General features: G+C 47.9%; 1 protein-coding gene across 7 annotated transcripts in view; it reads left to right on the top strand.

The window, feature by feature from the left end:
- LOC115097457 (cold-inducible RNA-binding protein-like) overlaps nt 1-19,803 on the top strand; it is a 71,844-nt gene that overhangs the window by 1,241 nt on the left and 50,800 nt on the right. For all 7 annotated transcript variants that reach the window (XM_029613298.1, XM_029613297.1, XM_029613296.1 and 4 more), the window contains exon 3: nt 19,585-19,691. In XM_029613298.1, coding sequence (XP_029469158.1) covers nt 19,585-19,691 — 107 coding nt within the window. The remainder of the gene's footprint in view (nt 1-19,584; nt 19,692-19,803) is intronic.

Here is a 19,803-nt window from a genome sequence, read left to right as displayed (position 1 = left end):
TTCAGACTGCTGGGTTATGCCTCCTGTCCAGCAGATGGAGTCAGAGAAAAGCTGAAAAGCACCCCCTAGATATACTGGTGTGCCACCTGTGATCCCTCTGTATATCTCTGACTCCAGCAGATTGAGAGAGCATAACCTGCGGTCCAGATCTTTTCTAAATTTGAGTTTGGTTATTCAGGTTTGACTTTTTGCTGACCTTTGACTAGATCAATTTCTTTTGTTTAAGGTAGTTAGATCAGTGGATAGGTTTGGTTTCTGTCCTTTCTTTTCACATGTACTAGTCTAAGTTCTGATGCTTGGCAGGGCAGTGCCCTAAGGCCTATTTCCCGGAGGAAGTGATCACTTGGGACCAGGGGGAGTATTCACTGGTGGGCCGGTCACTCTCCTCCCCCCCCCCCCCCCCCTTGTAAGTATATTCCAGGGGTGTTTCACCTCTGAAGGGGGGCTTAACTATCACAGGAAAGAAGCGGGGATCAGATTTTACTTTTATAAAAAAATAAATAAATAAAGCATATAGTAAGTCCTGTGGGTGGCAGGCTGTTTGATCGCTTTGTTGGCCCTGGCCTGCCACGCTAGGGCAAATAGTGGATTAGGCACCAAATATTGTCCAAAAATTCTTTATTTGGATGGAGACACAAAATTCATACTTTGCCCGACTCAGGCCAAGTTTCGCCCCAGCGGGGCTGCCTCAGGGGCTAAAGAATTTTTGGACAATATTTGGTGCCTAATCCACTATTTGCCCACACGGCGTTCTTAGATCACCTACCCTCTTGCTTCATCAGTCCTGCCACGCTAGGGTCCTGGGACTCTTGAGGGGGTGGCCTGGTCACCCAACGCGTCTTTATTTTACCTCAGTCACAGCTCTGCTGTGTTCGCGCGCTTTTTTCCCTGCTCTAGCAGCTTCGGGCTGCTATGCCGCGTGCGCTGGCCTGCAGGGAGTCAGGGGCACGGCTCTCTCTCAAGGATCTCTGCTGCCGGGGGCGAGGGACCCTCTCGGAGGCCGAGCGCTGCCAGTGGGTCCCCCCTTTTGCGGCCACGCGGAGAGTGCCGTCGGCTCACATGCCGAGCAGCGAGGATGCAGCATCGGACGGAGGGGATTTCCCTCCTGATTCTCCTCCGGCCCTCAACCCACAAAGAGATCGTGATTTCGCAGCGCATAACCCCCCCCCCCCGGATCTGCGGAGACACTCTAAAAAGGCAAGTTCCATTTCTTCGCGGTTTGTTCTGCTGAGGCATCGAGCCTTCCTAGAGGCAGAGGCTGGCTGGGAGGATGCGGGTCCCTCTCCCCCCTAAGGTCTCCAAGTCCGCTGCAGGCGCTGGGCATGCAGGGGTTTGTTGTCCCTGGCTGCCAGTAAATCCGGGGGATGCATAGCCAATTGTCCCGTTCCCAGACCCCTTGATTCAGGATGTAGGGGGTGATTTAGAGGGAAATGTCCTGGTTGAAGGGGATGACCCCCAGATCCTCCATTTGTTTGGTAAGGATGAGCTAGATCCTTTAATCCCGCAGGTCTTGAAAGAGCTTGAGATTCCGGGCCCCCCCCCCCCTGCTGGAAACAGATGTTTCCCCGGGGGATTTTGTTTTGGCTGGAATTAAGGGACCCCTTCAGATCTTCCCATTTCATCCAAAATTATTTCAGATAGTATCTAGGGAATGGGATTTTCCAGAGGCCTCATTAAGGGTTAGCAGGGCTATGGAGAAGCTGTACCCCCTCCCAGCTGAGTCATTAGATATTCTCAAGCTACCCAAAGTGGACTCGGCGGTCACGGCTGACATTAAACATACTACTGTTCCCGTGACGGGGGGGGAGCAGCGCTTAAGGATCTTCAGGATAGGAAGCTGGAGGTTTTGTTGAAGCGCATTTTTGAGGTTTCTGCATTAGGTGTTCGGGCTGCGGTCTGTAGCAGCCTCCTGCAGAGGGCTACACTTCGCTGGGTACAGCAATTGTTTACGGCCCAGGATCTACCGCCTGAAGAGGCGGAGCAGGTGAACCGCATGGAATCTGCGGTCGCATATACTGCAGATGCCTTATATGATCTCCTTCGGACTTCTGCCCGCACTATGTCCTCGGCTGTATCCGCAAGGCGCTTGCTATGGCTTCGACACTGGTCTGCGGATGTTTCCTCCAAGTCTCGATTAGGTTCCTTCCCCTTTAAGGGGAAATGGTGGTTCGGAGACGAGCTGGAGCAGTTCATTAAGGACTTGGGGGACAATAAGGTCTACAAGTTGCCTGAGGACAAGCCCAAGCAGTTTCGCACTTTTGGGAATTTGAGGCTGTTTTCATGGTCAATGACTGTTCCGTGTGGGGAGGGGTAAAAGGTGTCACAGGCTTGGACGCACTCCTTTCGTGGCAGACTGCCTCAACGTTCGGGGGCATCGCATGCCTTTACCCCCAATAAGACTGCGCAATGAAGCAGTGCCGGCCCATTCCTCTGTTCCTTTAATCGGGGGTCGCCTGTCCCTGTTTTGGGAGGAATGGGTCAAGATAACATCGGACCAGTGGGTCCTCGACGTTATAAGTCACAGTTACGTTTTGCTCGCCCACTCTGAGATCTGTTTCTTGTGTCTCCTTGCGGCCCTCCGGCAAAGCAGCAAGTTATTGCGTAGACGTTGGACCGTTTCCTGGCGCTGGGAGCGGTGGTCCCAGTCCCACCTGCCAAGCGTCGGACCAGTTAGTATTCCATTTACTTTGTGGTTCCAAAGAAGGAAGGAATGTTCTGACCAATCTTGGACTTGAAACAGGTCAACAGTGCTTTGCGCGTTCCGCGTTTTCGCATGGAGACGCTGAGGTCTGTCATTGTGGCCGTCCACAAGGGAGAATTTTTGGCTTCTTTGGATCTAACCGAGGCGTATCTCCACATTGGAATCCAGGAGCACCATCAGATTTCTGAGGTTCATGGTTCTGGGGGACCATTATCAGTTTTGCGCCCTGCCGTTCTGTTTGGCGACAGCCCCCAGAATTTTCACAAAGTATTGGGGGTGGTTGCGGCTTTTCTTCGCCGCCAAGGGATACTAGTGCATCCATATCTGGATGATTGGTTCATAAGGGCCAAGTCAGAAGCTCTGTGCTAGCTAGCGGTTCAGTGAGTGCTGGAGCAGCTATAGGTGCTAGGTTGGGTGATCAACTTCCCGAAGAGCCATCTAACCCCAGCTCAACACCTGGAGTTTCTGGGAGCCCAATTCGATACCTCGGTGGGCAAAGTGTTTCTTCCACGACAACGAATGGTCAATTTAACGGCTCAGGTGTGGAACCTGTTGGAACTGCCATTGTCTACGGCCTGGGATTATTTACAGGTACTTGGGCATATGGCTTCCACTCTGGAAATGGTCCCTTGGGCCTTTGCTCATATGCGTCCTTTGCAGGGGGCACTGCTTTCCCGCTGGGATCTCATGGGAGGAGGAATAGCCTAGTGGTTAGAGCAGTGGACTATGAACCAGGAGACCAAGGTTCAAGTCCCACTGTCACTCCTTGTGACCTTGGGCAAGTCACTTTACCCTACATTGCCTCAGGTACAAAAACTTAGATTGTAAGCCCTCTGGGGATAGAGAAATACCTACAGTACCTGAATGTAAACCAGTGTGATATCTCAATTGAGATGAATGTCGGTATATTAAATAAATTAAATAAATAAATAAATATTGCCCTTGCTGGAGCCGGCATGGTCCAGTCTCAAGTTGGTGGTTAATACCGGACCATCTCCTTCAGGGGGTGGACTTGGAACCTCCACCTTGGATCATTGTTATGACTGATGCCAGCCTATCTGGGTGGGGGGCGGTCTGTCAGACCCGAGCAGTGCAGGGACGATGGTCCGTCCCCCCCCCCCCGTCCCCGTCCCCCCCCGGCAGGCCACAAAAACACAAAAAAACCCCAAAAACACACAAAAGTAGCCAGTAGCTAGAAATAAGCTAGGAGCAGTATCAACCTAAGTAAAAAGGTTGAAAAGTTCAGCTCATTTACTCACCTTGGAAAGGTGTTGAGGTAGTATGATTGGGTTTGAATAGGTACCAACATTTGTTAAGAGAGCAGTGAGTCACTCTGGCTGACTAACTGAAGTTAGACTGTATTTCCCATTGCACCCACCCCTAGCTCAACCTTTAATTTATAGGCAGGTGCCACTTTCACAAAAAAAACAACCCAAAAAAATCAACAAAACCTTTATTGAGAATTGGATCAGACCCCGGTAGGCCACTACCAGACACATAGTGAATTCACTAATACATTTAAAGGACGTAAGACACATTCCTACTCCCATAGCAACCTAAAACTTGACTAGGAACTGATCAAAATTGAAATGAAGGCAGCAGTCCAGCAGCAAGAGGGGGGCTTCCCAGTCTTTTGCATTGAGTGTCACATGTATGACTTTTTACCCACCGGTGAGAAGTTGTGCATGCGATGCAAAGAGCTCCTGGCTCTCAGAGAATGAGTCTGATTTCTGGAGGCTAGAGTGGCAGACCTGGAGGAGCTGAGGCAGACAGAGAGGTATATAGATGAGACCTTCAGGGACATAGTAGCCAAGTCCCAACTTCAGACTGGCAGCCCTGGTGCTGCCTTGGAGGAAGGTGGTCTCATGATGGGAGAGCATCAACTGGGTGCAGCAGGAAAGGATCCTGTAGCAAAGACCTGCTCTCCAGGTGATGCATTGTCCTTTCGCACTGAGGATATCTCCCCAAGGCCTACTGCCCAGGAGGGAAGGGCTAGGTCGGCCATCATAGTTGGTGATTCGATTATTAGGAATGTAGATAGCTGGGTGGCTGGTGGACGTGAGGATCGCCTGGTAACATGCCTACCTGGTGCGAAGGTGGTGGACCTCACGCGACACCTAGATAGGATTTTAGACAGTGCTGGGGAGGAGCCAGCTGTCGTGGTACATGTAGGCATCAACGACATAGGAAAATGTGGGAGGGAGGTTCTGGAAGCCAAATTTAGGCTCTTAGGTAGAAAGCTTAAATCCAGAACCTCTAGGGTAGCATTCTCTAAAATGCTCCCTGTTCCACGCGCAGGTCACCAGAGGCAGGCAGAGCTCCGGAGTCTCAATGCATGGATGAGACTATGGTGCAAGGAAGAGGGATTCAGTTTTGTTAGGAACTGGGGAACCTTTTGGGGAAGGGGGAGTCTCTTCCGAAGGGATGGGCTCCACCTTAACCAGGGTGGAACCAGACTGCTGGCGCTAACATTTTAAAAAGGAGATAAAGTTTGGTCTTCTTCTGCCGTCATTTCTATGTTTCTATGTTTAAACTAGAACAAAGGGGAAAGCCGACAGTCGCTCAGCAGTGCATGGTTTGGAGAGAGGTATCTTCAAAGATACTAATGATGCATTAGAATTAGGGCATCCCGACAGTGAGGTTCCAATTATAAGAAAAGTAGTCCAAGTGCCTGTAACTAAAAACTCACCTGAGCTAAAAAATTCTAACTTATCCCTATCAACTAAAAAGCAGAATGAAAATACAAACAAAAAAACAAACTTTGAAATGTTTGTATGCTAATGCCAGAAGTCTAAGAAGTAAGATGGGAGAATTAGAATGTATAGCAGTGAATGATGACATAGACTTAATTGGCATCTCAGAGACATGGTGGAAAGAGGATAACCAATGGGACAGTGCTATACAGGGGTACAAATTATATCGCAATGACAGAGAGGAGCACTCGGGAGGAGGTGTGGTGCTTTATGTCCGGGGTGGCATAGAGTCCAACAGGATAAACATCCTGCATGAGACTAAATACAAAATTGAATCTTTATGGGTAGAAATCCCTTCTGTGTCGGGGAAGACTATAGTGATAGGAGTATACTACCATGTACCTGGTCAAGATGATGAGACGGACAGTGAAATGCTAAGAGAAATTAGGGAAGCTAACCAAATTGGTAGTGCGGTAATAATGGGAGACTTCAGTTACCCCAATATTGACTGGGTAAATGTATCATCGGGACACGCTAGAGAGATAACGTTCCTGGATGGAATAAATGAGGTGAAAGAAGCTATTTTAGCCTAAAGATCTTCATTCAAAAATTGGAAGAAGGATCCAACAGAAGAAAATAGGATAAAGCATAAACTATGGCATCTTAAATGTATTTATTTATTTATTTATTTTTAATTTTTATATACCGAAGTTCTTGTAGGGACTACAAATCACTCCGGTTTACATAAAACAATGAACTGCCCAACAGAGAGCGGAGCTTTACATAGAACAGTAGAACATATGGAACAATATAACTAGATGACAATTTAACATAGTGATAAATAAATATTATAGTTTAACTGGTAATACATAAAATTATATTTAATATAAGCAGTATAACTATTTAATGTAGAATAAAGGCGTATTAACAGTGCCAAATATATATATAGAAATGAATTTTTTGAACTCAAAGATAGTTTTTCAGTTGCAGAGTTTTAAAATAGGACTTGGTGTGGTGTCCATGATTAGGAGATACCTAATATATAGGATGTCTGTCCGTCAGAGTAGAATTAAGCGTCTGGGAAGGCTTGTTTGAAAAGAAAGGTCTTAAGTCTTTTTTTGAATTCTTGGTGACTAGTTTCTAATCTTAGATCTGGGGGAAGTGTGTTCCACTGGTGGAGGCCTGCTGAAGAAATCGCTCGTTTGCTCAATGAAGATTTTATTTGCGGAGCATGCAGTGTTCCTCTGTATGCGCTTCTGATTGGTCTGGAAGATGTGTGCGGTTGGAGTTGAGAGGTTAATGTGATGGGAGCTAGTTTGTTTGTCGCTTTGTGGATAATAGTGAGTACCTTATAGAGTATCCTTTGTTTAATGGGAAGCCAATGTAGATTACGAAGGATTGGGGTGATATGATCTTTTTTGTTAGTGCTTGTTAGTATTCTAGCTGCTGAATTCTGAACCATCTGTAATGGTTTGATAGTGTTGGTGGGTATTCCTAGAAGCAGGGAGTTGCAATAGTCGAGCTTAGAAAGAATGATGGATTGTAGTACTAGCCTGAAGTCGGAGAAGTAAAGGAGGGGTTTAAGTTTTTTGAGGACTTGCAGTTTGTAAAAGCAGTCCTTTGTGGTATTATTTACGAACTTTTTTAGGTTTAGACGGTTGTCTAGCCATGCTCCAAGGTCTCTGACGTCAGGTGAGAATGTGTTATTTGCGTTTGGTAGAGAGAGGCTGGAAGAGATTGTGAGTGGATCCTGGGAGACAATGAGCATTTCGGTTTTATTAGCATTCAATACTAAGTTGAGGCTTGAGAGTAAATTTTTAATAGGCTGAAGGCATTCGTTCCAGTAAGTGATCGTTTTTTGAAGGGATTCTGTAATCGGAAGAAGGATTTGTATGTCGTCTGCATAAAGGTAATGAGTAAGCTTGAGGTTTGAGAGTAGATGGCAGAGAGGGAGGAGGTAGATATTGAAGAGGGTGGGTGAAAGTGAGGATCCTTGCGGGACTCCTTGCTCAGTAAGGATTGGATGCGATTCTTTGTTTATCCTTACTTTGTAGAATCTGTTGCTTAAGAAGGAATGAAACAATCTGAGCGCTGTGCCTTTGATCCCTATGTTGGCTAGTTGGTCTATTAGAGTAGAGTGTTTTACCGTATCAAACGCAGCAGAAAGATCTAGAAGAACCAGCAGGTAGGATTGTTTTTTCTCCAGATTAACTAGTATTGTGTCCGTGAGATAGTAGGAGCGATTCGGTGTTTAGGCGTTTTCGGAAGCCATATTGAGCCGGGGATAGAATATTATGATCTTCCAAATAATCTGACAGTTGCTTGTTGACAATTTTTTCCATCAGTTTGGCGATGAGTGGTAAGTTTGCGATGGGTCTGAAATTAGCTGGGTCTGATGGGGAGGCGTTTGGTTTCTTTAGTAGTGGTTTCAGGATTGCTAATTTTAACTGGTTAGGAACTAAACCTTGAGAAAGGGATGTGTTGATAATTTCTGCAATTGGTTTTGAGATGGTGTTTGGTATGGCGATGAGGAGATTTGTTGGTAATGGGTCTGATGGGTGGGAGGAAGGTTTGAGTTTTTTGAGTGTGTTTTCAATCTCCAGTGAAGAAGTGAGCTCGAATGAATCCAGGCTTGTGTTTAGTTGTGGCAAGGCTGTGAGATGGTGTGTTAGGGTAAGGCTGTTGGATGTGATTGATTGTGTAAGGTTGGTGATTTTTGTCTTGAAGTAGTTGGCTAGTTCGTTTGCTTTGTTGAGAGCTTGGTGGTCTGGGATAGTAGGAGGAGATGGTTTAGTTAAAGAGGAGACGTACAAGAAGAGAGCCTTTGAGTCGAAAATGAAGTGGTGTGTTTTTTTTTGCATAGAATTCTTTCTTTGTTCTAAGGATGGTAGTCCTGTAGGTGTTGAGGAGGGATTTGTAGATGGCATGTGTTGAAGCGGTTGGGTTTTTTCTCCAGCATTGTTCTTTTTTTCTAAGAGATTGTGTTAGGGATTTAAGTTCGGGTGTAAACCAAGGTTTTCTATTGTCTAATGTAGGTTGTATAGTTTTGGTTGTGGTTGGGCAGATTTGATCTGCAATATTGTTGTTAATATTGATCCATGAGGTAGTTGCAGTTGTTGCGTCTGTGAGATCTAGTTGATTTAATGCTTCGGACATCTTTTCGCTGAGTGTGTCTGGGGAGCATGGTTTCCTGAAGTGGATGGTGGATTTGGTAGTGGTTTGAGGAGGTGGGATGTTGATCCTGAGGGTTGTGTGGATGACTCTGTGGTCTGACCATGGAACTGGTGAGCAAGTGGGGTTGGTATGAATGTTAAAGGGTTCGTTAATAAAGATGAGGTCCAGAGTGTGGCCAGCCTTGTGGGTAGGACTGTTGATAATTTGAGTAAAGCCCAAATGGTTGAGTGAGGAAAGGAGTGTTTGGCAGTTGATGGATTGTGGAGCAGCATCTACGTGTAAATTAAAGTCTCCGAGGATTATAGCAGGTTTGTCGGCGTTTATGTGTTTGGCTATAAGTTCAATCAGTAGAGAGGGATCTAATTCTAAGGTTCCTGGTGGTGCGTAGACTAAAGCTATTTGGATTTGTTCGGATTTAAAGAGGGAGAATTCTATTTTATTGGAGGAGTTGGTAAGTTGTAGGGTTATATTAAGTCCTTTTTTTGCTGCAAGGAGGAGTCCCCCACCTCTTTTTTTGGGTCTGGGGACAGAGAAGTCGTAAGATTGTATGGGCAGCTGATTTGTGAGTACAGTATCTGTGTTTTAGCCATGTCTCTGTAATTGCACAGATATCTGGATTGACTTCTATGAGGTAGTCACTGAGGATGTCCATTTTTTTGGAGAGAGACTGAGCATTGAATAGTGTTAAGGTAAACAGAGAGAGTCCTAGGAATTGTGTTATCGGTGAGATAATCATTGGTAAAAGTCTTTGTTGTCGTGCGATGTGCTGAATTGCAGGTTTTGTGTGCTTTCTGATATTGTGCCAGATTTTAGGTATGGTGTAGAGGTGCATTATTGTGGCTCAATTGGTTGGGAATAATGATGCAATATTGAAAATGGTGCTCTAAGTTTTAGACAAGCTGGATGAATGCTGTCGAGGCTAGTTGAAAGCTGGTGAGGCTAGTTGAAAGCTGGTGAGGCTGGAGGAATGCTGTCGAGGCAGGTTGATTGCTGGTGAGGCTAGTTGCATGCTGGAGTGGTTGAGTGAGTGTTGAGGAAGCAGTTATGTGTATGAGATCTGGAGAATGGGATCACTTGTCGCATGCTTGGGTGACGCTTATGTACCTTGCTCCGGTTGTAGGCAGAGATGCGTGACAGAGTCTTTTGGTGTGGGTGGATTCTGCTTGTGCTCCGGTTCACACAAAGGGGCAGGCCCCTTTGGCGTGCTCCTTCGGCGTGCGACGCCTGGGAGCGCTCAGGGCCTTTTAAATCTAGTTTTGTCGCGTCGAAGTGAGGTAGGTAGGCGGCGCGCCCTGCTGACGTGGGTTAGGCCTCTGGCGTGCCTCTCGCGGTGGGAAGGCTGGCGGTGGGGGGCCTTTCGATGCGCTTGCGAGGGCGGCGGCGAGACGAACCAGCAGGAAGCGATCTAGTTTCCCCGCGTGGTCGGCGCAGGGGCTCACGGTGGTAGGGCGATTGATAAGACAAGCTAAGAGAGAATTTGAAAAGAAGTTGGCTGTAGAGGCAAAAACTCACAGTAAAAACCTTTTTAAATATATCCGAAGCAGAAAGCCTGTGAGGGAGTCAGTTGGACCATTAGATGATCGAGGGGTTAAAGGGGCATTTAGAGAAGATAAGGCCATTGCGGAAAGATTAAATGATTTCTTTGCTTCGGTATTTACAGAAGAAGATGTTGGGGAGGTACCCGTACTGGAGAAGGTTTTCATGGGTAATGATTCAGATGGACTGAACCAAATCACGGTGAACCTAGAAGATGTGGTAGGCCTGATTGATAAACTGAAGAGTAGTAAATCACCTGGAGCGGATGGTATACACTCCAGAGTTCTGAAGGAACTTAAAAATGAAATTTCAGACCTATTAGTAAAAATTTGTAACTTATCATTAAAATCATCCATTGTACCTGAAGACTGGAGGATAGGAAATGTAACCCAAATATTTAAAAAGGGCTCTAGGGGCGATCCAGGAAACTACAGACCGGTTAGCCTGACTTCAGTGCCAGGAAAAATAGTGGAAAGTATTCTAAACATCAAAATCACAGAACATATAGAAAGACATGGTTTAATGGAACAAAGTCAACATGGCTTTACCTAAGGCAAGTCTTGCCTCACAAATCTGCTTCACTTTTTTGAAGGAGTTAATAAACATGGATAAAGGTGAACCGGTAGATGTAGTATACTTGGATTTTCAGAAGGCGTTTGACAAAGTTCCTCATGAGAGGCTTCTAGGAAAAGTAAAAAGTCATGGGATAGGTGGCTATGTCCTTTCATGGATTGCAAACTGGCTAAAAGACAGGAAACAGAGTAGGATTAAATGGACAATTTTCTCAGTGGAAGGGAGTGGGCAGTGGAGTGCCTCAGGGATCTGTATTGGGACTCTTACTTTTCAATATATTTATAAATGATCTGGAAAGAAATACGACGAGTGAGATAATCAAATTTGCAGATGACACAAAATTGTTCAGAGTAGTTAAATCACAAGCAGATTGTGATAAATTGCAGGAAGACCTTGTGAGACTGGAAAATTTGGCATAAGTGGATAAGTGCAAGGTGATGCATATAGGGAAAAATAACCCATGCTGTAGTTATACAATGTTGGGTTCCATATTAGGTGCTACAATCCAAGAAAGAGATCTAGGCGTCATAGTGGATAACGCATTGAAATCGGTTCAGTGTGCTGCGGCAGACAAAAAAGCAAACAGAATGTTGGGAGTTATTAGAACAGTAATGGTGAATAAAACAGAAAATATCATAATGCTTCTTTATCGCTCCGTGGTGAGACTGCACCTTGAATACTGTGTACAGTTCTGGTCGCCACATCTTAAAGATATAATTGCGATGGAGAAGGTACAGAGAAGGGCTAACAAAATAAGGGGAATGGAACAACTTCCCTATGAGGAAAGACTAAAGAGGTTAGGACTTTTCAGCTTGGAGAAGAGATGGCTGAAGGGTGGATATGATAGAAGTGTTTAAAATCATGAGGTCTAGAACAGGTAGATGTGAATCGGCTATTTACTCTTTCGGATAATAGCAAGACTAGGGGGCACTCCATGAAGTTAGCATGGGGCACATTTAAAACTAATCAGAGGAAGTTCTTTTTTACTCAACGCACAAACTCTGGAATTTGTTGCCAGAGGATGTGGTTAGTGCAGTTAGTATAGCTGTGTTTAAAAAAGGATTGGATAAGTTCTTGGAGGAGAAGTCCATTACCTGCTATTAAGTTCACTTAGAGAATAGCCACTGCCATTAGCAACGGTAACATGGAATCTACTTAGTTTTTGGGTACTTGCCAGGTTCTTATGGCCTGGATTGGCCACTGTTGGAGACAGGATGCTGGGCTTGATGGACCCTTGGTCTGACCCAGTATGGCATGTTCTTATGTTCAGTCTAAGGAGGGAACACTGATTGGAAGGGGTGGATGCGCTGGTACTTCCGTGGCCTCCACACATCCTCCTTTATGTGTTTCCCCCGTGGCCCATAGTGGGAAAGGTGTTAAGACGCATCGAATCTCACCGGATTCTGGTAATTCTAGTGGCCCCGGAGTGGTCAAGAAGGCCATGGTTTGCGGATCTGGTAAATTTGGCGGTGGACGGTCCATTGTGTCTGTCATCTCCCGAATCTTCTGAGTCAAGGCCCAGTATCTTTCCATCTATCGGATCGCTTTTGTCTAGCGGCTTGGCTTATGAGCGGAGAACAGAGAAAGAAGGGTTACCCGAAAGTGATTTCTACTCTTCTCAGGGCACGCAAGTCCTCGACGTTTCTCGCCTATGCTAGAGTTTAGAAGGTCTTTGACTCCTGGTGCAGTAGGTTAAAGCTGTCGCCACGGAGGGCCTCCTTGGGGCATATTCTCCGTTTTTGCAGGACGGTTTGAAAAAGGGCTTAACTTACAGTTCGCTTCGCGTGCAGGTAGTGGCCCTGGGCTGTCTGAGGGGCAGGATTGATGGTTCTTCTCTTGCTTGCCACCCAGACATTGCTCGTTTTTTACGTGGGGTTAGGAATTTGCGTCCCCCCTGTTAGGGCTCCTTGTCCATCCTGGAGCTTGAATTTGGTTCTCCGCGGTCTCTGCGCTTCTCCATTTGAACCTATCAAGAGAGCCACTTTGAAGGATTTAACTCTCAAGACAGTATTTCTAGTGGCTATTTCTTCAGTGCGTCGCGTTTCGGAACTGCAGGCATTGTTGTGCAGGGAGCCGTTTTTGCGTATATCTGAGTCGGGTGTCCCTGCGCACGGTACTTCTTTCTTGCCTAAGGTGGTTTCGGCCTTCCACGTCAATCAGGCAGTGGAATTACCTGCCTTTTCTGAGGAGGATATCCACTCTTCTCAAGGTCGGGATCTGAGGCGTTTGGATGTCTTTCGGGCACTTCTGCGGTACTTGGAGGTGACTAATGATTTTCGACGGTCGGATCATCTGTTTTGTGGAATGGCCCCAAGAAGGGTCTTCAGGCTTCCAAGACTACTGTCCCCGCTGGTTGAAAACCCACGATTGCTTCCGCATACATTGGGTGCGGACGGCCTGTACCGGATGGGCTTAAGGCTCACTCTTTGTTCTCAGGCGGCATCATGGGCTGAAAGTCAGTTTGTGTCTCCCCCAAAGATTTGCAGGGCGGCCACTTGTAAGTCCTTGCACACATTCGCTTGACATTATCTGTTGGATATTCGTGATCCGTCGGCGGATTCTTTTGGTAGCACTGTGATTCGAGCGGCACTCTCTGGGTCCCACCCCATTTAAGGCAGCTTGGGTACATCCCAGCAGTCTGGACTGATCCTGGTACGTACAGGGAAAGGAAAATTAGTTATCTGATAATTTTCGTTCCTGTAGTACCTAGGATCAGTCCAGACGCCCGCCCAAGTCTGTTTGCTACTGGAGAGTCCGCTCGTATTTCTTTCTGTTCCTTTGTCTCCTTACAGTTCCTGCAGCTGCAGAGTATCGGAATACATGTTGATGTTTATAGTTTATTTGGTTTTATATACCGTTACATCAGTCGTTTGACCATCACAACGGTGTACATTGACATAATTCAATACATACAGTTAACTATATAATTAAAAACGTCATTTTAGTTAGTTTCCTAAATTCAATGACAACTTAAAATCTTAAAAGCCTTAAAATAATAAAACTTAAACTTAACTACTATACTATCAAAGAACAATAAAATTAAATATACTGAACTGTGTATTTTCAGGCAAGTTATACAGGGTTTTCTATTTTCATATAGGGAGACAAGTTTGTGTTTTCAGAGCACTAGGCCTACTTGATCTAGTCATTGGTTGAGTTAAAGGAGTTTACTATTCAGCAGGAGTGGATGTTTCTATGATTCATTCTGCTTTGATATTCTTTATACTGAGGGATCGCAGGTGACACACCAGTATATCTAGGGGGTGCTTTTCTCTGACTCCATCTGCTGTACGGGAGGCATAACCCAGCAGTCTGGACTGATCCTAGGTACTACAGGAACGAAAATTATCAGGTTAGAAACTAATTTTCCTATATGTTCCCTGTACGTACCCGGATCAGTCCAGACCATGGGTTATGTCCCCCTTCCAGCAGATGGAGTCAGAGCAAAAACTGACAGGACACCCACCTATAAGCAGGTGCACTCTACATCCCCTCTATTTCCTCTGACTCAGCAGATGAGGGTCGTACCTTCGGTTCCCCCCTCGGTGTCAAGAGAGAATAGTATTTTTTTCTTGATTCTTTCTCTGATGTGGATGGAGCAAGTTTAAAAAAAAAAAAAAAAAAAGTTAGACAGTTTAGTGTGAGGTTCTTCTTACCTACTAACTCCTCAGCAGTTCTTCAGCTTGCAGACTAATCTCTGGCTTTTTAGCTCATTTCCCCAGGTTGGGGGTTTATATTTTTTACTGTTGGGGTGAGTTCTCTCTTTTTTTTTTTTTTTTTTTTTTATTTTAAAGGGATTGTCTTCCTTCCTCATTAGGGGTGTAAGTTGGTGGTCCAACCTCACCCCGTCGGCCTGACTTGCTGCCCTGAGAAGCAGTTTGCCTCGGGGCAGCAAAGAACAGAGAAGCGGCATTCCTCTGTCAAAAAAAAGATAGTTTTACTTTTGAAAGCACCTGTGAAGCGCTTGCAGTCGGGGCCGTTTCAATCGCGTTCTCCTTCTGCCTCTGTCAGGCAGCATTCGGGGGTGAATTTTTGATCACGATTCCTTTCGTCCCCCCATGCCGTGATCCACGCGATGGAGTGCCTGTGGAGAGCTCGCTTTGAGGCTCTCCCGGGCTGGGCTCTGCACGAGGTGTCTCCCTCGTGAGGAGGGTCCCTCGAGCCCAGGAATGTGTCCTCCTTCGCGCGGCCATGCGCGATCGCTGTCTCGGAGGCCGGCCCCATTCCCGGACAGCACAGGAACGGCGGCCATTTTGTCTGCAGGGGAGCCGGCGCCATTACATCGGGAGGACAGTGCAAACCTTGGGCCTTCGCCTACCGGCCCACCTACCGGATGAGGAACTTCCTCTGTGTGCCCCCCCCCCCCCCCCCCCCCCGAGATTGGCCCAGAGCCATTTTCAGCAGAATTCATTCTCCTTATGCATAATGCATATTTGGCTTGGCAGAGCCAGCCCCAGGATCCAACGTCCGTTCCTCCTCCTGCTAAGGTGCCTAAATTGGTGGATCCTTTACCTGTGCCACCCCCAGCTGTACCTCAGATTCCTACAGGGGTTGTCACAGGCTGTCACTGTCCAGAGGCCAGGAGGCTCCCAGGGACCAGTTGCCGCTCTAGGGCCCTCCCGAGTTCGGGTGGTGTCTCCGGTCATCCGGCTCCAGATCCGTGAAGGGACCCAGATCTGGATGATCCGGGGGCCCAGGCACAAATGGAGGGAGATGACCCCTGCATCTTATGCCTCTTTCAGCGAGACGAGCCCGATCCCATCATCCCACATGTGGTGGACGAATTGGACATTGATCCTGCTGCGGAGCCCATGGGTCCACCGAACGGGAGTAAGCAGGGAAACCCCGTTCTCGCAGGTCTTCGGCCTCTAGCCAAGACCTTTCCTTCTCATCCAACGATACTGGAATTGCTTTCCCGGGAATGGGATACTCCGGAGGCATTGCTCAGTGTCTGCAGGGCCATGAACAAGCTTTATCCGCTCCCGGAAGATTTTCTTGAGCTCCTCAAGCTACCGAAGGGTGATGCCTCCGTGACTGCGGTCACGAAGAGGACCACCATTCCGGTCACTGGAGGGGTGGCCTTAAGAGATGTTCAGGATAGAAAGCTGGAAGTCTATCTGAAGATGATTTTCGAAGTCTCTGACTTGGGTGTTCAGGCGACGGTCTGCAGCTCCTTCATGCAAAGGGCAGGGCTCCGATGGGTTCAACAACTCCTGGGAGCCCAAGATCTACCTCCAGAGGAAGCGCAGCAGGTGGAACGGCTGGAGGCTGTCATTGCATACGGGGCGGATGCTCTGTATGATCTCCTGCGAGTGCTAGCTCGCTCCATGGTCTCGGCAAGGCGCCTCCTCTGGCTCCGCAACTGGTCAGCGAATGCTTTCTCGAAAGCACAGCTTGGTTCTTTACCCTTCAAAGTTAAATTACTCTTTGGTGATGAACTGGATCAGATTAAGTCTCTCGGAGAATAAGGTACACAAGCTGACAGAGGATAGGCCTAGACAGCCCAGATCATTTGGCGCTACGTGAAGCCACTTCTGGAGTCAGCGTTGCTTCCGGCAGTCCAGACCAGTCAACCAGAGACCGCCCTCCTCTCGGTCCCAAGCCTAGTCTCATTCCTTTCGGGGCAGATGTCCAGCCCAGGAAGCACTCTCCCAAGGAGGAGCGTCCAAGCCTAACCAATGAAGTCTTGCCGGGCCACTCCCCTATCCCCAAGATAGGAGGGCGCCTATCTCTCTTCTACGAGGAGTGGACCAAATCACGTCAGACCAATGGGTCCTGGATATTCTAAAAGAAGGCTAAGCCTTAGAATTTGCGAGACCCTTAAGAGACAGATTTCTTTTCTCTCCCTGCGGGCCTCAGAAGAAGCAGGCGATCGTCCGCCAGACATTGGATCGACTCTTCTGTTTAGGAGCCATTCCGTCTACTCCGTGGTTCCCAAGAAGGAAGGCTTTCTGTCCCATACTGGACCTCAAGATCCCTCATTTCCGGATGGAAATGCTACGCTCTGTCATTGGGGTCGTGCATCGGGGGGAGTTTCTAGCCTCCCTATACCTGACTGAGGCCTGCCTTCACATCCCAATTCTATGGGATCATCAATGATTTCTTTGCTTCAAGATCCTCGGCCAGCACTTTCAATTCCAGGCACTACCATTCGGGCTGGTGACTGCACCCCGCAAATTTACCAAGGTGTAATGGTGGTTGTGACAGCGGCGCTCAGGAGGAATGGTGTTCTAGTCCATCCGTACCTGGACGACTGGCTCATCCGAGCAAAATCAGAGTCCCAGTGTCAACAGTCGGTCGCCAAGGACCTGCACATCCACTCTCTAGGATGGGTCGTCAATTTTGCCAAGAGCTGTCTCGTGCCTTCGCAGGAGCTAGACTTCCTGGGAGTGCACTTCAACACCAAGGTGGGCAAGGTTTTTCTCAGACAGGACCGAGCGCATACTCTCTGGGACCAGCTACAGCGGTTTCGTTGCTTCTCGCCCCCGACAGCTTGGGACTATCTGCAGCTCCTAGGTACTATGGCTTCCACTATCGATCTGGTCCCGTGGGCATTTGCGCATATATATGTCCTTTGCAGAGGACGTTGCTTTCCCGCTGGAAGCCTGTGTCCCAGGACTTTCAGGCACCCCTGCTGCTACCGGAGGTGGCCAATCACAGCCTCTCCTGGTGGCTCCAGCTGGACCATCTGTTACAGGGATGGAGTTGGAAGTGCCTCAATGGATCATAGTAACCTCGGATGCCAACCCCTCCGGTTGGGGGGCAGTTTGCGGCAGGTCCTCCATACAGGGACAATGGACAACAGCACAGGTGGTGTGGCCCATCAATCGCCTGTAGACCAGGGTGGTTCGACTGGCCCTGAGGCGTTTCCTCCCTCTCATTCAGGGCAAGGCCGTAAGAGTGCTGTCCGACAATGCGACCACAGTGGCTTACATAAATCGTCAGGGAGGCACAAGGAGTCTTCAAGCTGGAGGCGGACAGTCTGATGGCCTGGGCGGAACGCCACCTCTCCCGTCTGGCAGCTTCACACATAGCCGGGGTGGACAACGTCCAGATGGATTTCCTGAGCCATCAACTCATAGATCCAGGGGAGTGGGAACTCTCCGATGAGGCGGTAGAGCTAGTTTTCGGCAGGTGGGGAGTCTCTCACCTGGACCTCATGGCCACTCACCAGAACGTGAAGGCTCCATGCTTCTTCAGCCACAGATGGGAGCTTGGCACGGAAGGCGTGGACGCTCTGGCTCTGTCTTGGCCTCCCAAGCTCCTACTCTGTGTTTCCACTGTGGCCCATGATCGGGAAGGTACTGCGAAGAATAGAGTCCCATCGGGGAGCCATGATTCTGATAGCTCCAGAGTGGCCTTGACAGCCATGGTTTGCAGACCTGGTCAATCTCGCCGTGGAGGGGCCCATTCAGCTCTGACATCTGTCGAATCTCCTCCACCAGGGTCCCGTATTTTTCGACCAGGCAGATCGCTTCTATCTTGCGGCCTGACTTTTGAAAGGCGCCGCCTGAGAAGATGGGGCTTACCCGGAAGATGCAATTTCTACATTTTCTAGCGTGTAGCAGATGGACTCAGAACCAATGGGTATAGTGTACTCCTGATAGTAGTTGGAAATGGATCAGATTTCAATCTGACATCAGCCCCTAGTAGGGACTGCAGAAAGGATTGGCTTACAATTCCCTGAGAGTTCAAGTGGCTGCCCACGTCAAGCCACCTGCACATGCAGTAGCACTTTCGTGGGACTTAAATCTGGTCTTTCGGATCCTCTCGGGACCACCTTTCGAACCCTTGAGGGCTTCTCTGAGGATCTCGCGCTCAAAACAGTATTTTTAGTGGCCATTTCCTCTGCCAGGAGAACTTCGGAACTCCAAGCCTTGTCCTGCCGGGAGCCTTATCTTCGTTTCACTGACTCAGGAGTTTTGCTGACCACTGCCGGCTTTTCTACCTAAGGTGGTGTCGCCTTTTCATTTGAATCAGTCAGTGGAGCTGCCATCCTTCTCAGATGAGGATTCCAGGGAGCTCCGAAGCCTCGATGTCAAACGGGTCCTCATTCAGTACTTGGAGACAAATGATTTCCGCCTCTCGGACCATCTGTTTGTCGTATGGCACGGCTCTTAGGGGTCACAAGGTGACAAAAACCACCATCGCCTGGTGGTTGAAAGAAGCTCTCTTCAGCCTACATCGGTGCAGGCAAGTTACCCCAGACGGTATTAGAGCTCATTCACTGCAGGCTCAGGCGCAGCGTCTTGGGCGGAAAGTCGTTCGGTGTCTCCACAGGAAATATGTCGTGCGGCGACTTGTAAGTCTTTGCACACTTTTGTGCGTCACTACCGGCTAAACCTCCAGGCACCAGTGTCTGGCTCTTTTGGTGCTCAAGTAATTAGAGCCGGCCTTTCAGGGGCCCACCCTGTCTAAGGGAAGCTTAGGTAAATCCCATGGTCTGGACTGATCTGGGTATGTACAGGGGAAAGAATTATTCCTTACCTGCTAATTTTCGTTACTGTAGTACCACGGATCAGTCCAGACACCCACCCAGAAGTTAGTGTTGGGTTGAAGAAAAACTTGAGCTGAGTAATCGAGCCTTTCATTACTCTTCGGCTGTTTGCTGATAGTTCTTTTTGCAAGTTGATGTTCTGGATGTTAGGATAACTGTACCTTGGAACAAAAAACTATTTGCATATCTTGCTCCATCCACTCCATTCTTTCTGGCTTTGATATTCTTTATACTGAGGGGATGCAGAGTGTGCACCTGCTTATAGTTGGGTGTCCTGTCAGTTTTTGCTCTGACTCCATCTGCTGGAAGGGGGACATAACCCATGGTCTGGACTGATCCATGGTACTACAGGAACAAAAATTAGCAGGTAAAGAATTTTCTTATGTTGAGCCAACGTATTTTCCTTTCAGTTATTGTGGTCAAGGACAGAGAGACTCAGAGGTCTCGAGGATTTGGTTTTGTCACCTACGAGAATCCAGCAGATGCCAAGGATGCTATAATGGCCATGAATGGAAAGGTGAGTTGGGTGGGTTTGGTAAATCCTTTGTGAGGGCAGGGAAGAGTGATAAACCAATGGTTTCTCTGCCCAGCATGCTGTTCAGGGCTGTTAATACTAGCCAGGCCCCTGC

This window comes from Rhinatrema bivittatum, chromosome 8 (assembly GCF_901001135.1).
Source record: "Rhinatrema bivittatum chromosome 8, aRhiBiv1.1, whole genome shotgun sequence".
Lineage (NCBI taxonomy): Eukaryota > Metazoa > Chordata > Amphibia > Gymnophiona > Rhinatrematidae > Rhinatrema > Rhinatrema bivittatum.
The sequence above is the reverse complement of the archived record's forward strand: the minus strand, read 5'-3'. Positions and strand labels throughout refer to the sequence as shown.